The 14,697-nt window shown below is 32.1% G+C and overlaps 2 protein-coding genes across 2 annotated transcripts in view; one reads left to right on the top strand and one right to left on the bottom strand.

Annotated features, from left to right (window-relative positions):
- The window catches only part of LOC132704817 (paired mesoderm homeobox protein 2B-like), an 85,402-nt gene that overhangs the window by 59,830 nt on the left and 10,875 nt on the right, over window positions 1-14,697 (top strand). The window lies entirely within an intron of this gene.
- LOC132704816 (GRIP1-associated protein 1-like) lies at window positions 872-4,598 on the bottom strand. Its single transcript, XM_060675083.1, has 3 exons — window positions 3,612-4,598; window positions 3,220-3,556; window positions 872-1,285 (listed from the first exon to the last, which is right to left on the bottom strand). Exons 1-3 carry the CDS (start codon window positions 4,548-4,550, stop codon window positions 897-899), a joined length of 1,665 nt encoding a protein of 554 aa, XP_060531066.1. The 5' UTR covers window positions 4,551-4,598; the 3' UTR covers window positions 872-896.

Below are 14,697 nucleotides of genomic sequence, written 5' to 3'. Positions count from 1 at the left end.
ACTTTTATTTTGAGCACTCTGTATCATTTAATTCAAAATCCGTTGCATATATCTCTTACGACACCTTCGAATATTGCTAATATCAAATATGAGTTGTGTATCTGCCTTCAAAAATAATGGCGCTATCGTAACTTATTTGCAAGTGTGAAAACTAGACAAAAAGTTGTAATAAGTCGCAAAGCATTAAAAATAGAAATATGAAATGCTTAATAAAAGTTGTAGGTTTATGTAAGATCTTTTAGAAAAAATAATAATACAAATAGTGTGCCAACTAAGAAAATCGAAATTTTTCATTTTAGGATGATCCTCACAAACAACTTGTAGCATAATGTCATCTTCGAGTAATGCTAATTTCAAAAATGAGGGAGATATCTAATTTCTTGGCAACCCTAGAATTTTTTTTAAAGAAAGAAATTATTGAAAAAACTATTAGCTTTAGGTATGTGTTACTATTAATAAGAAAGTTAATAATTAAAATATCCTAATTGGTTTTCAATAATAACTTTTATAGGCTACTGAATTTTGGAACATATCTTGAAATTTCTCATTTTTTAATTCGTCTCGAGCCTCTTCGCTCTTTGCGATTCGGATGTGACTGTCATGTGCGTCAGTTCTGCCAACATGAGAACCGTCCGGAGGATACTGCATAATTTAGAGCACGACATTTAATAAAGTCCTTCAGGTTCAGACACACAATTATGTCGAATGCATTTTTTATCACGTTTCCGAATTTATTCTGGAGAGGGAAAAAGTGGCAAGATGAGGGTAATTTGCTAATGCGATCTTGTTTTGAAAGAACTACGCTGAATTTTTTATAAGGAAAAAATATCGGGCGAAATAAAAGTTCCAGCGATTACGGCGTCGTTTTTTTTTTTCGTTATCGAGTTGGCGATACTTTATTGGTACCTCTTTTGTATAATTTGTCTAGATTTTGGCAGGTGGCAGGCCGATACGTTGTGCAACGCTGTCTCGGAGCCTTCAATTGTCAATCTCTGTTTCAGTTTTTCCTTAATTTGTTCTTTGGTGTAAGCGACCTGCACCAGATCTATAACGTCACTAACCAATTCGTGTTCCAGGCACAAGGGACACGGGTTCGTTGCACATATGCTGTCTACAGAATACATTTCCTCAGGTTTTCTATCTCGTTTTATAATCGTCAGCTGGTGCTTGCTAGGTACAATGTTTTGTTCCTTATAAAAGACATCTACGAAAGCTTCTTGGATGTTGTTTTCAAGGATTTGAAGGTAAAGCAGCACGTTGTAGTAGTGAATAGTTTCATTTCGCCCTGAAAACGGCCTATTGCGATTCAGTTTGATCATACTATTTAAAAAACTTCTACATTCCTACTGCATCGGTTGTTATTGAAACAAACTTGCTGCAGATCTTAGCTAAAACTGGCTCGCATTCTACTCTGTACCTGCTTATATATTTTTCATGGGAGCGGAGCTAAATGAGGAGCATAAGCATCGTCTCGGATGACTGATTTCCCAGGTAGAAACCTGAGTCGCGGTTAAGATTGTTAGGTTGCTTATAGATTTCTGTAGACTCTCGGATTTTTCCTTGGTAGAGGAATTGATTACATCAAAGAATTTTAGTTTTATATAATAACATTTGATGCCCGGTTTTGTGATTGTATTCGACTGCTGATGACTGTATTTGTCTTGTTAGTTTCGACGTAGAATCCCTCTTTACTAAAGTCGTTATCCCTGAAACACTCGACATCATTTCAGATATATTAAAAACCGAGAATCTGGAAAAATGCTTGTATTTAACGTAATTTTCTTATAACTGTCGAGTATCCATCCATTTCATCGAAAACCATAATTATGGAAACGCTTCGTCGGTGACACTTTTGTTATTTGGTCTTATGGTCAAGATCCATACTAGATTTTTTTAGATATTTAAACTCTGGATACCCTAACATACGTTTTACCATTGAAGTAGAAACCAAAAATAATCGCCCATTCTCAGACATTATTATCAATATAAAATCAGACTTGACATTGGGTCATTCTGTTTACAGAAAACTTACGCACACAGACTCATGCCTTACTGCAGTGTCACATGACAGTTTTTACAGCGCTGTAAAACTATCTCAGCCCGATTCACTGAACCCAGAAGTCACAGAGCTTACATCTACTTTTCTCTCTAATAAATTTCCACATTATCTATAACGGTAAAATTTTTGAATAAACAGCTATGCGTTCTCCATTATCATCAGTCATCACGATATATTTATCCAAACCTTTGAGAAGGAAAGCTTCGACACCTTCCATCCTACGTTGATAATATTTTTGTTATTTGCCCTCAAGGGAAAGAATTCCTCCGAGATATTCTTAGCCCATTAAACTCTATACATCCAAACATACGTTTTATCATTGAATTAGAAATTAATAAAAATATATTATTCTTAGATATTCTTATCAATAGAAACCCAGACCTAACATTGGTTCATTATGTTTACAGAAAACCTACGCACACAGATCGATACCTTAATGCATTGTCACATCACTATCAGGTTATCAACTCTCTTGTTTACAGAGCCGTAAAACTATCTCAACCCGAGTCAATGAATCCAGAACTAAAACACCTTATCTGCTCTTTTCTGTAATAATTTCCACATTGTTGGAGATATTAAGCATTTTATCACAAAATAACACTTCCACCACAACCTTCCTAAGAAACCGAGTCCGAAAGCAACTCTACAGTTGCCACTTTCTTTTCTTACATTCAAAACATCACTGACCACATGGCAAAAGTAAATAAAAAAACCAGATTCACCACTTGTCCAAAAATTTTTCAACATCTTCTATCCGTTAAAGACAAAATTCCGTTTGAGATACCATTAGTTTATAGCAAAGAATGTAATAAATTCTTCTACCACCGAAAAGTCTGAGAATCTACAGAAGTCTATAAGCAACTAAACAATATTAACCTATACTCAGGGCCTTATTTGTCACCAATATGTCACCGAGACAATGTTCATGCACGTCCCTTAGCTCCGTCCCCCTCAAACAATATTTAAGCAGGTACAGACTAGAATACGCATCAGTTCCAGTTAGGCTCTGAAGAAGCGAACAGGATGATTGGCGAAAAGTCAGCAAGTTCGATTCAACAATAACCGACGCAGGAGGCATACAGAAGTTTTGTAAGTAGTAGCCTGTGCAAGTTTCTATGAAAAATCATCAATATAATCATTTTACTTGTTGCTTTACTTACCCAACATCTGAATTAACGGGTCGTTATTGCATCCGAACAATTGAAACAATGTTTCGACTCCTTTTAACATGACATTTAATTTTTGTTCGAGGCTCTGCAGTTCATCCTGTTTAGCGTCAGCTTGCTTGGTCACTTGTTCGACTTTTTCATTTAGTTCCTTAAGGGAATTTTCCTGTTGTTCCTCCCACTCTGTGCGCATTTCCTTGTGTGTCTCTATTTCTGAATGGAGTTTAGATAAATTGTCGCTCAATTCCTCCATTTCCTTATTAAGAAATGTTACGTACTTGAACATGGAGAAATTTTCCTCCTCTTGGCGCAAGAACGTTTTGACGATCTCCTTAAATGTAAAATTATCAAATTTTCAAAATTGTCATTGAGCTTGAAATGCTTACTTGAACTTTCTCTAGCTCGGTAAACTCTTTAATTTTATTCATACTATTTAAATACTCTGCCAGTTGATTTTGAACGTCCCGCTTTTGTCTCTCGCGTTTTTTTAAGTACGCGGCTTCTAGATCCACCATTAGCCTTTTTTGACCCTTGGTCGCAAAAAAGTCCTGCAACTTTACGTCGTTGTCTCTTTTTCTTTGCAACACTCTCATCTCTTGAACTTGGGCGAGTAGGTCGTTTCTTGCCCTGGTTCGTAGGATTTGCAGTTTAGAGACCCATTCTTCCCGCTGGTCGTACGCGATGGTGGCCTGCTCTATTAAATCCATCATAAATTTTTTCCCAATAACCAAGTTGCTGATAAGATTATCCCACGTTTTGTTAAACTCGGTCCTTTCGTTTAATAAATGCCGAAGCTCGTACCGCAAGAGATTATTTTCGGCGCAGATCGCGCAGAATTTTTTGATCTGGACCTCCAATTTGTTCTCCAGCGTTTGGACCGTTTGGTCAGCTTTAAGCACTCGCTCTTGGTATCTGTCGTCACCTATTTGCCGCTTCGCCAATTCCAGCGTCTCTTTCTTTACCATCTGAATTTGATAGTCGATCTCTTGCACCTCTCGGTGGTGGTTCTTGATCGTATTATCGAAATCGTCGTACTCTTTTAACAAAAAACTCAATTTCGTGGAACGTTTTTCGTCCTCTTTTACTCTAGAGTCTGAAGAAGCTACAGCAAAATCGGTCAGTATGTTTCTCTGTTCCTTTTTGAATATGTTCAGTACTTTCTTGTGCTTTGCGAGTTTCCCGCCCGCTCCTGCTTGTAAGAATTCGTTTCTGTTTCTTTCCAAAATGGTGTAGGTTCGAGAACATCTCGCTAGTTCCTGTTCCGTTTGCAAGGCTAACTGGTATTTTTCATCGGCGGTTAGGGGCGGCTTTTCCAAATTCGTCATTTTTTAAAGTATAATATTCAATGGAAATAAGCTGTCAGCTTTGATAACCTTTTCGTCATTTCGATTGACATTTTAAGAACCGGCATCAACAACAAACAAACAAAAGCCGCGTGCAACTACGTAGATAATAATACAAATTCTGATTAATATCTTAAAACGTTTGTATGGATATTCACCTATTTTGTGCGTGTCGATATCCGTTATTCCACATATTATCCGTCTGCTATCTAGGATGGCTAAAGCAATCCGCTCATAAAATTAATTTCCAAACAAGATAATCAGAGCGCATCACACTCGTTAATATGAAAGTAAGAATAATTGCAATAATTTGTATAACATATTTACAAATCTCGGCGATACCTCTAAAAAGTTGACAAAAAAATATACGACGCCAAACTTGGTCAAAATACCTACTTCAAAGGTATTGGTGGTAGTTTTTGAAACTAAAGAGTGCCTTTGTTCCAAAAAATGTATGATGGATTCGAAAACAATCAATAAAACAAAGACGACCCAAAACTTTTGGAAGTTATATGAGAAAATGTAGTTTTAAGTTTCATCTAAATGTACGGAATTCGGAAGTATCTGTTTGCATTTTTTTTATATTTTCAATGGTCGTGTCAAAAAGGTAGTTTGATCTAGAAAAACAGATGAAGATAAGCTTAATGTTGTAAGAGAACATGTTCTCAGTTTTCTAGTGAAATCACATCACACAGTCAGGACTTAGATGGGAAGAAAATAATACACGTAGCCGACAGTGTGATTGGTTGAATCTAGAAATTGAAGTATCCAGTAATGAAGCCAAGAAGTTTTATCTTATGGGAATTCGTGATTTACATCTTAACAGTGCCGAACAGGCTTGGAAAATTTTAACAATTGGTATACAAAAAGCAAAAGATAACCCGAGTGAATATTACGGATTCTCATTTGATCTACACGAGGCACTTTCTGTTTCGGTACCTTATTATAAGCGCAACATGTATGTACAATTCGGGTTTCCATAATTTCCACAATGAAAATGCTAAAATGTATGTATGCATGCATGCATAGGATGAAACAATGGCCTCAAGAGGATCACAGGAAATTGCGTCCACATTCGCGAAATTACCAGTAACCAGTCATTCTTTTTTGCCAAATGATCGCGATTTTTTTTTTATAGAAACTAAAATTAATCGAATTATTTAATTAATTATTAATTAATTAATATTAATAAATTAATAATTAATTAATTTAATTAATATTCATTTAATATAAAAAGAAAATAAAAGTTTTTTCTTGATGTTTAGAGTCATTTTAAGTCACATATAAAGTCAGCAGTTAATTTTAAAAATGGTATAGGTCATTTTAACCTTTCGAAACCACATTTCGTTTGAAAAATGGTTACAAATTTCACAATCATAATAACTATTTATTTGTTGGCACTATTTGATTGTCATAAGACAAAAATAATTTTTAATCCTTTAAAATGTAAACCTCTTAATATCTAAAAATAAGAAATATATGACTTATACTAACCACTTACATAATTAAGTTTTTCACCAAAAAAACATCATTACCCCCATATTTATGCAAAAAATTAAGTAAGATATCAGTTACAACGTAAGTTTTTAACAAAAAAAATACCGTTATGGGGGTAATTTAACTTATGCAAAAAATTAAGTATAATCATTGTAAGATTCTTTGTGCTAATATGTAATCCATCAACTTCATTACAGTATTACACTTATTTATCAGAAAACTATTTCATTTTATTTAAATAATTAAAACAAAAGACAACTTCAAAAGAATGACAAATTTTTGAAGGTTATTCTTAAAATGATTTAAAATTGCCAACTTTAATTTTTCTTTGTATCTGTTTTGAACTTAATATCAGAAGTTGCGCTAAATATGTAGTATTATTGTGAGACAAAATTTTGCCATGCTATAAATAGTTAAAAATGAACTAAATTTTTAAAAGTCGATATTCCTTTGAAAACATCCTGCGAGGCGAGACCTGATGATGCTTTTTAAAACACCACATTTCCACAATAGCAAAAACAAAAAATGCAAAAATAGATAGAAGAAAATTATTAAAATTATCTGTAAGACAGAGGAACATTGCATATTATCATATTGTACGAAATAATTTATTTATCAAAAATCTCATCAAATTGATTCACAATTCCAGATTTGGCTGAACGATGGTATGACGTATCAATGTTTTGGCACTTAATCCAAGTTACCGAAGACCTATTTTTAAACACTTTAACACATTCTGCGTTTCAAGCGAAAATTAGGTTAAAAATATGACATTCCAGGTCGGACACATTGGAAACTTTCGATTCGTAGAACTTTATTAATTGTTAGAATTTCTACACTATATGCACATTGTTGATTTTCCACTATGAACTTTAATTTCTGCATTTTGTTTGGTTTGTTTTTGTATTTGCTTAAAATATTATTTCTTTTGATATATTCCCTTTTAAATTTATAATAATTAGTGTCTTAAACTATGCCTGCTTGGGTATGACTTTGTTAGTGATATTTCCTGGTCAAAATAATTTCGTCACTACCGACCGATGTTTTTTTTTATAAAGCAATTGATTAATCGATATACAGGGTGGCCGTTTCTTCATTGGAATCGTCTAAATAATTCTCAAATATACTGCATCGATTAAATGCGATAAAACTTGTGTTGATGAGGTCCTGAAGTCACCAAAATTAAATTATCATATCAAATATGATTAATTATTTTGAATACCAGTAAAAGATTATTTTATTAACTAATAAGCATCATTTTCGCTAAGCTCAACCCATTTCGTACGAATTTAACTCAAAATTGATAAAATTACGAATTTAAAAATAAATAAAAATATGGAGTATTTCTATTTAAAATTTCAATTTCGGTAGTAGAAATTTAAAATTGGAACACACTGTTTTCATTTTTCGACCAAACAAGTGAATCCCAAGGGCACTCATTTTGAAATCTCCAACTTTTGTATATATTTTTATTCAATATTTCAATACTATTGAAAAATTGGGCATTCTATATACGCATTGTATTCAAACAGTTGAATACACAGTCGTATTAAAAAATTGTTTAAAATTTATCCCTTTGAAACAATTATAAGGGCAAATTGTCCATTAATATAACGATATTGAAAAACTAAAAATTAAATTTAATAATACAAAATTTGCTGATTTTTATATGTAATAATAGTTGTTGTTGTGAAAAATTTCACAACAACAAAAATTAATTACATAAAGGAGCACACTAAAAAAGCAAGTGAATCATATAACTGCAGCACATTGTGAACTTACCTTAGATTATGTTTAACATAAAATATGTTAGTAAGAGATAAACAAAAAGGCGGTTTAATTGATCGCCGTTTACCTACCAAATTCCAACAAGGAAAAAATAAATAGACAAATAAATTTTATTTAATTAGTTTGAATTTCAAACATCGAAGCCCTTATTTTTTTAGGCTATGAATTTTGCATGATTTAGTATAATTAGATTATGCCATGTAAAAAGGCAAATCGAAAATTGGCGAGACCATTTATAAAAGCCAATAAACGGATTTTCTAAAAAATGTCTACCCAAAACCTGATTTTTTTACTAAATCTATGCTTTTTGAAAATTTAATGCCACAGTAAGATACTGGCCCTATTTTTTAATTTTTTTTTTTTTAAAAACAATATTGATATTTTTTTTGAATTTAATAGAAATCTGAACAGATTCTGGATTTATTTTTTACGTAAAATTTGAAAAAAATAAAGAGTCATCGTTTGGAAAATAAATTTTAAATTCATAAAATAAATAAAAATTTACTATTGTTGGAAAATATCATAAACGTTATTGACCGCTTTTATGTTTCGAAACAACGAAGCAAACCCCATTTGATTACATTTCGCGACTTTCAACGGTTTTTATATCTAATTAGAAATTCTAATTAATTACAAAATTTCGCCTACTAAGTTGATTAAATTTTTCGTTCACCCCTGTTTTCCGGACGCTTCTCAATTTTGTATCATCTTAGCGGGGGGCGCGAGAAGTAATTTATAACAGTTTTCATTCTTTAGATTTGCAACCCTACTTATGGAGATTAACTAATGAAATGTTTGATTTATGTAGTTCTAGGTTCAGACTTAATAACGCTCTAGCTCGCTTGCGAGCTCTACGAATAAATTAGAAACGCAGGATTTGGCAAGACGAAGCGAAATGTTGATATTAGAATTTTTAAAAATTTTCTGTGCTTTTATTTGCGTTATCAATGATATCTGTCGAAAACTATTGCTTATATATTTATGTCAATATACAGAAATAAAAAATAAATAAAATATCAAAATATATATTATACAGAAACTACATTGTAAATATTAGCCTTTCGTCTCCTCTTCAGAGTACACTTAAATTTTAAAAATAATTTATGTCAATTTATTTTCATTTTTAAGACATGAAATACCTGCCTAAGCTCATTTCTATTCAGTCTTCATGTACCTAAAAGAACACTAAATTAATGTGCAATTAAAAAACGTTACAAAAAAATCTTGAAGTTGCATTGAATAATTATGAAATGAAAGTCTTTTCTTACTAAAAAAGATATATATCCCACTTGTCGGCAAATTTAGTTGTTGAAGTTTGATAGGGAACCGACTATTATATGAATTTGAATCTAGTCGGTCTGGATTTTGCGAAATCTTTAAATAGCAAAAAGTAAATGAAAACAAATTACCACATCTCATCTCATAAAGCGGAGTATACTGAATGAAAAAAACCAAACTAACTAGTCGGGTTTTTTTATTGGACAATATTAAATTATATATATATATATATATATATATATATATATATATATATATATATATATATATATATATATATATATATATATATATATATATATATATATATATATATATATATATATATATATATATATATTTGATATAATAATCAAAAAAATTGATCTATGCGACGGTGCGATCAATCGCAGTCTCTCCTCTCCTTTAATCAAATGATGGACTTGGACTGCTTTTCGCTATTCTCTGGAGTCACTGTGTCAATCAAACAGTGAGAAGATATTTAATCATTTCTCTAAAATAGTCTTCAAAAACATTTGAATTCATATGCTCCTGGTAATCTCCAGTATATCTCAACTGAAAGGTTAGCAAACATTTTTTTTATCCTTGAGTTCTTCCATGAAAGCTTGGCGAGCACTGATTATATTTTTGTATTACCAAATTTCCCGCGCTTTTCTGTACTACAAAAAATTGCATTCCGGTTATGGTTTGCCCAGGCAAAATTCGTATATTTTAAAGTGATCAATTAAAAGAGCTTAATTATCCATATTGATAACATAGACTATTTATTCGTATCGGATTTATCACAGGAGTCAAATATATTTTTATTGCATAAAATTTATTTGCTCATTTCTTAATTTATGAGATGCTTCTCTGAAATAGTCCATGAATTCAGAATTTCTAAAAGCTTTAAATCAATTTAATCTTATAGAGATTTAAATGGCATATTAAGAATGGTCATCATCAATATCAACATAAAACTAATAGGCCACGTGCACTAATTAAATTTGAAATGGATCTTTACTTTTATTTATTTTTTTTGACTAGTACTAAATGTTTTTCCATACAGATAGTATGATAAAACGTATTATTTTTGTACAAGTAGTCGCACAGAGTGTTAACATGCTTCAAACAATACACGTGACATTCCGTCGCACCTTACCCCAGTTTGGATACAATTTTTTGTACAACCATTAGCATTATCGTACTATCCAGAGAATTCTTCCTCGTCCTAATAATCGTTGTGACTTAAGGGCAACATTCGCAATCAATTGTCTTTTCTACTCTAGCACCAGAAGTTTCTGTAGAGATACGAAGAAAAATTGAAAAGTTAGCAATTTAAAAAATTTGCACCTTTCCATTGCAACCTTTTAACAAAAGTAAGTTAGAATTCAGAGTTTGGTTTTACCGGGACAGTCATCAGAATCTTAAATACGGACATAATTTATATCCCGCTTAGACGCTTCCAATTTAAACTTTTCAAGATGAGTAATGGTGCAGCAGCTCGATTGATGTGCGATGTGGTTCTTCTTATTTTCATTTGCTACTCAGACAAGAGATAAACCATGCCTCAAATAAGTAGTCCGATACTGGATTTGCTTGGCAAGTCTGCCTATGACTTTACCAATTACATTAACAACAAAATTAACAATATCAATAAAATATATTTAAATATTAATACAATTTTAATCAATGTGTTTTTGCATAGATTGCTAACTTATTTGGAATGTCAACAATTTATTTGTCAAATAACTAATACTAAACTTAATTTTTTTTATCATTAGAAAATAAAACTTTAGATCATTGAAAGCTCAAAATTATTAAATGAATGAAAAGATATTGGTATTATATAAATAGAAGAATTTACGTTGCGATGTGTTAATTTTCAAAAATATTATGTTATACATTTCTGGGAATAACTATAAGGAATTTTAATAATATCGGAGTACTATTTGCCAACTTGCTGACGCTTTGCCAATCATCCTATTGGCTTCCTCAGAGCTTAACTGATGATTGATGATGAGCCAACAAGATGATTGGCGAAAGGTCAGCAAGTTCGACTCATCGATACAAAAAATATCGCAGCAATAAAACTACTTCTATAAAAACCTGATATCGCACCCAGATCACATAGAATCTGTACTTGCAGAATCTTAGCTGGTAAATTGATTTCTAAATTTTAACCTAATTAAAATGAATGTAATATTATTACAACCTGTCTTATGTATTAAGAAGAAAAAAAAAACAATGGTAAAACGGAAAAAGATGAACCTAACATGAAACGCCAAAATATTTGAAACAGATAATAGAAAATTAAAGTAAATCAAAGTTTATGGCCACAACTAGCTTACAATTTTTTTTAAAATATTTTTAAAATAGAGAGCTTTCTTATGCTAATTGGCAGTCAAAACTTTGGACCCAAGAATGTAGCGAATATATAGTTACCGTTGTTCAGTTTTGGTTATTTATTTTGTATATTGACACTAAATATTAATTCATTACCTGGGTTTTCTATATATTGATTTCTTTATGATTCCGGGTTAATCGAATACATTTATCAATTTTTATTTTAATTTAATTCTTTATATACTTTATGGTAAAAAACGCGTGTCATTTCACCGCGATAATATGAGCCCTCGGGTTTTGTTTGGCCGAATAACCGCGCATAGTTTTCGCGTGTTTGCGATTGGTAACCCCCACTACATTGCTGCAATGGACATGGTGTGGAGAAAGAAAATCCGAGAGGCCTCGGGGGTCTTACACTAGAGTGCACATAAGGGAGGCCGTTTATTTTATAATTCGAGGGTTTATCCGTAGTTTTGTTTTGTTTGTGATCAAATTTTAAATTAAGAATTTATTTCGATGAACTTGTATACTATTATTCCACACGCGGCTTCTAAAAGGAAGTCTAGGAAAAATTGAGTCTCTTACAACCGTCTTTGCTAAAGAAAGAAACAAACAAGTTTTGGTTTGTTATTTGCCTAGTTTGATATATGTGCTTAACTGTTATTTGTGAACTTGTGTTATATATATATATATATATATATATATATATATATATATATATATATATATATATATATATATATATATATATATATATATATATATATATATATATATATATATTTATATATATATAACACTCTAATATTTTGTATATTTTCATTGTATAGCCGATCGGGGAAAATGTTGAAATACAACTTTGAATTAAATATAGCGTGCCACAGAACTGTATAATGTTAGGTTAAAATTGCAGCAGATATGAGTTTGGTTTCCTGAAAAAAACGTAAAAACTCAGAACTTTTAGCTTATCGTTTCACCGTTTCGTTGTGTTTAAAATTCGCGTCAAAGCACGGGTTACTAGTAAACCGCTCCCGTCTGTACCTCCAACCCCCAAATCAACCATCGCTTCGCAAAAAACAGCGCCGGAACTGGCGCTTCTACTAATCAGCAGCGCCGGCGTTAACCGATCAAAAAGCTCGACAAAGGACCGTAAGTTCAATCAGCACGGGTCACTTGGTCCGTTAAATCACCGATCGTGACGTGACGTACCTACTCGTTCACCCGTTATCGGGAATAACAATATTTAAAGATCTAATTTTACGATCGCAACTGATCGTATTATTGGTTCACGATATTAGCAATTATTGAATTTTGCCGTACCCTCGGAAATAATATTCAGAATGGATTTTTTTTCTATTCCAGTCGGTAAAATGAATAATTTCATACCGATCTAGCGTGCGGGAAGCGTCACTTTACCACGTCAGTGTCGTTTCCCACGGATCCAAGCCACTTCGGACATTCTCGGGACATTACCGCATTGGTTTGGAAGGAATGGGATGTTTTCGGAGATATTTCCCACGCCTGGAATTTTGACGTTTGTCAATTCTGACGGTCATGTCAATGAATGTTTTCGTGTTGTTTTGCGAAAATGTACAAAAAAAATAACGGTCGTAGAAAACACGTTCCGTAAACTTTTTAAGTGACTCGTTTGTTAAACTAGTGAAAATACCTTTCTAGTGTGCGGGAAGCGTCACTTTACCACGTGTGTTTTTTGTCCCACGGATCCGAACCGCTTCGGGCATTTCCGGGATATTACCGCACGGGTTTGGGAGCAATCGGATGTTTACGGAGATTGTACCCCACTGTTTGAATTTTGACGTTTTTCAATTTTATTGGTCGTCAGTGAATGTGTTGTTCTCACCTGAATTACAAAATTTTAATAATAAAATTAATGACATGAATAAAATTATGTTCACAGTAAATAAGCTTTTGTTGAGACAAAATTGATTATATTTTTACTTTAATTGTCTTAACTAAAATATGTAATTGAATAATCCACAATTTTGTAAATTATATTCTTAACATCACATACGTTGAGTATTAACTGGAATACAAACATTATTGTTAGGAATAAAGCGAATGTTATTAATTAATGGTATGATACCATATTTCCTCAAATTAAAATTAATTTGCTGCAAGTAAATCTGTAATTATCTGAAGCATATTATTCTTGACGCCAGTAACCAGTTTTTTTGGACATTCTGACGGGAACAGAATCTGACACAAATTGTTGCCTGAATGGTGGGGGGTGGGGGGGAACATCTTGTTCCGGTCTTTCAAGGTATATGGAAGTTAAAAATTGTTTAATATGTAATAGAGCCCTCGAACTTCAAAAGTGGAAACCTAAAATTGCTGGGGCTAGGGGTTCTTCCAGTAAAGGTAAGTGAGAAAGTAAGAAAATATGGCATCCATAACATCCCTTTACCGTTATAGAAGCTCCCACAGTCACTAAAGTTGCACCTACATTGTTGTTGTTCTTGCAAATTAATATCTTCGGATATTCTAGGTTTTAAACCATCATGTACCGTCAACTTTCACTATATTTCGTTCAATAAAATATTATTGTTCGCAAGTTGCTCCTTGTAATGGAAATTACTTTTACATTGCTTTAACTAAATATTTCACTTTTGTTACTTCAACGAAAAATTCTGGCAAATATAAGTATACCTAATATACCCCTCTCTTGCAAAAAATAAAGTAGAATTGTAATAATACATACATATTTCTTGTAATAGTGTAAGACTGGCCAATAGAATTTTGTTGCAACAAATATATTTTAGTTGAATTAAAAAATATTATTCCACTAATTGGATATCTATTTCCTCGATGCGAATTAAATTATTAAATTAAAACCAATGTGCTTTATTTTCAGGAACTAAGTCTTTTTCTTTGTATACGGTTCAGAAAATCTATGGTTCATGCTTAATTTTATCTTCCGCTATCATTTCAATCAGCAAAACCGGATCCCCGTCTTTACAAATGACAGATAATTTTGTAATTTTCTGTGTTATAATATTATTTGCGGTTAAATGAAATTTATTTTCTTTTTTTTTTCATAAAAATGTAAAATATATAATTTAGAAAATTGCTGAGGTAGTGGATTTGGTCTTCAAACACCCACGTCCTTTTTTTTAAATTTTGCATATGGATTCTATGAAAAGTAAACCACAATGTTTATTTACCTGTACCAACCTTATGTACTTAAAAAAATTATTCATTTCATTTGTAGTTGATATAGTTT

Source organism: Cylas formicarius, unplaced genomic scaffold (assembly GCF_029955315.1).
Source record: "Cylas formicarius isolate icCylForm1 unplaced genomic scaffold, icCylForm1.1 PGA_scaffold_7__23_contigs__length_41026272, whole genome shotgun sequence".
Lineage (NCBI taxonomy): Eukaryota > Metazoa > Arthropoda > Insecta > Coleoptera > Brentidae > Cylas > Cylas formicarius.
Note: the sequence above shows the minus strand (reverse complement) of the source record. Positions and strands in the feature narration are given on the sequence as shown.

What these genes read in the sequence shown, in the direction of transcription:
- LOC132704816 (XM_060675083.1), bottom strand. Translation starts at nt 4,550, where the DNA reads ATGACGAATTTGGAAAAGCCGCCCCTAACCGCCGATGAAAAATACCAG. An exon ending in CCGAGCTAGAGAAAGTTCAA is followed by an intron (nt 3,557 to 3,611) that starts GTAAGCATTTCA and finishes TTTACATTTAAG; the next exon opens with GAGATCGTCAAAACGTTCTT. An exon ending in CCCGTTAATTCAGATGTTGG is followed by an intron (nt 1,286 to 3,219) that starts GTAAGTAAAGCA and finishes GGCCGTTTTCAG; the next exon opens with GGCGAAATGAAACTATTCAC.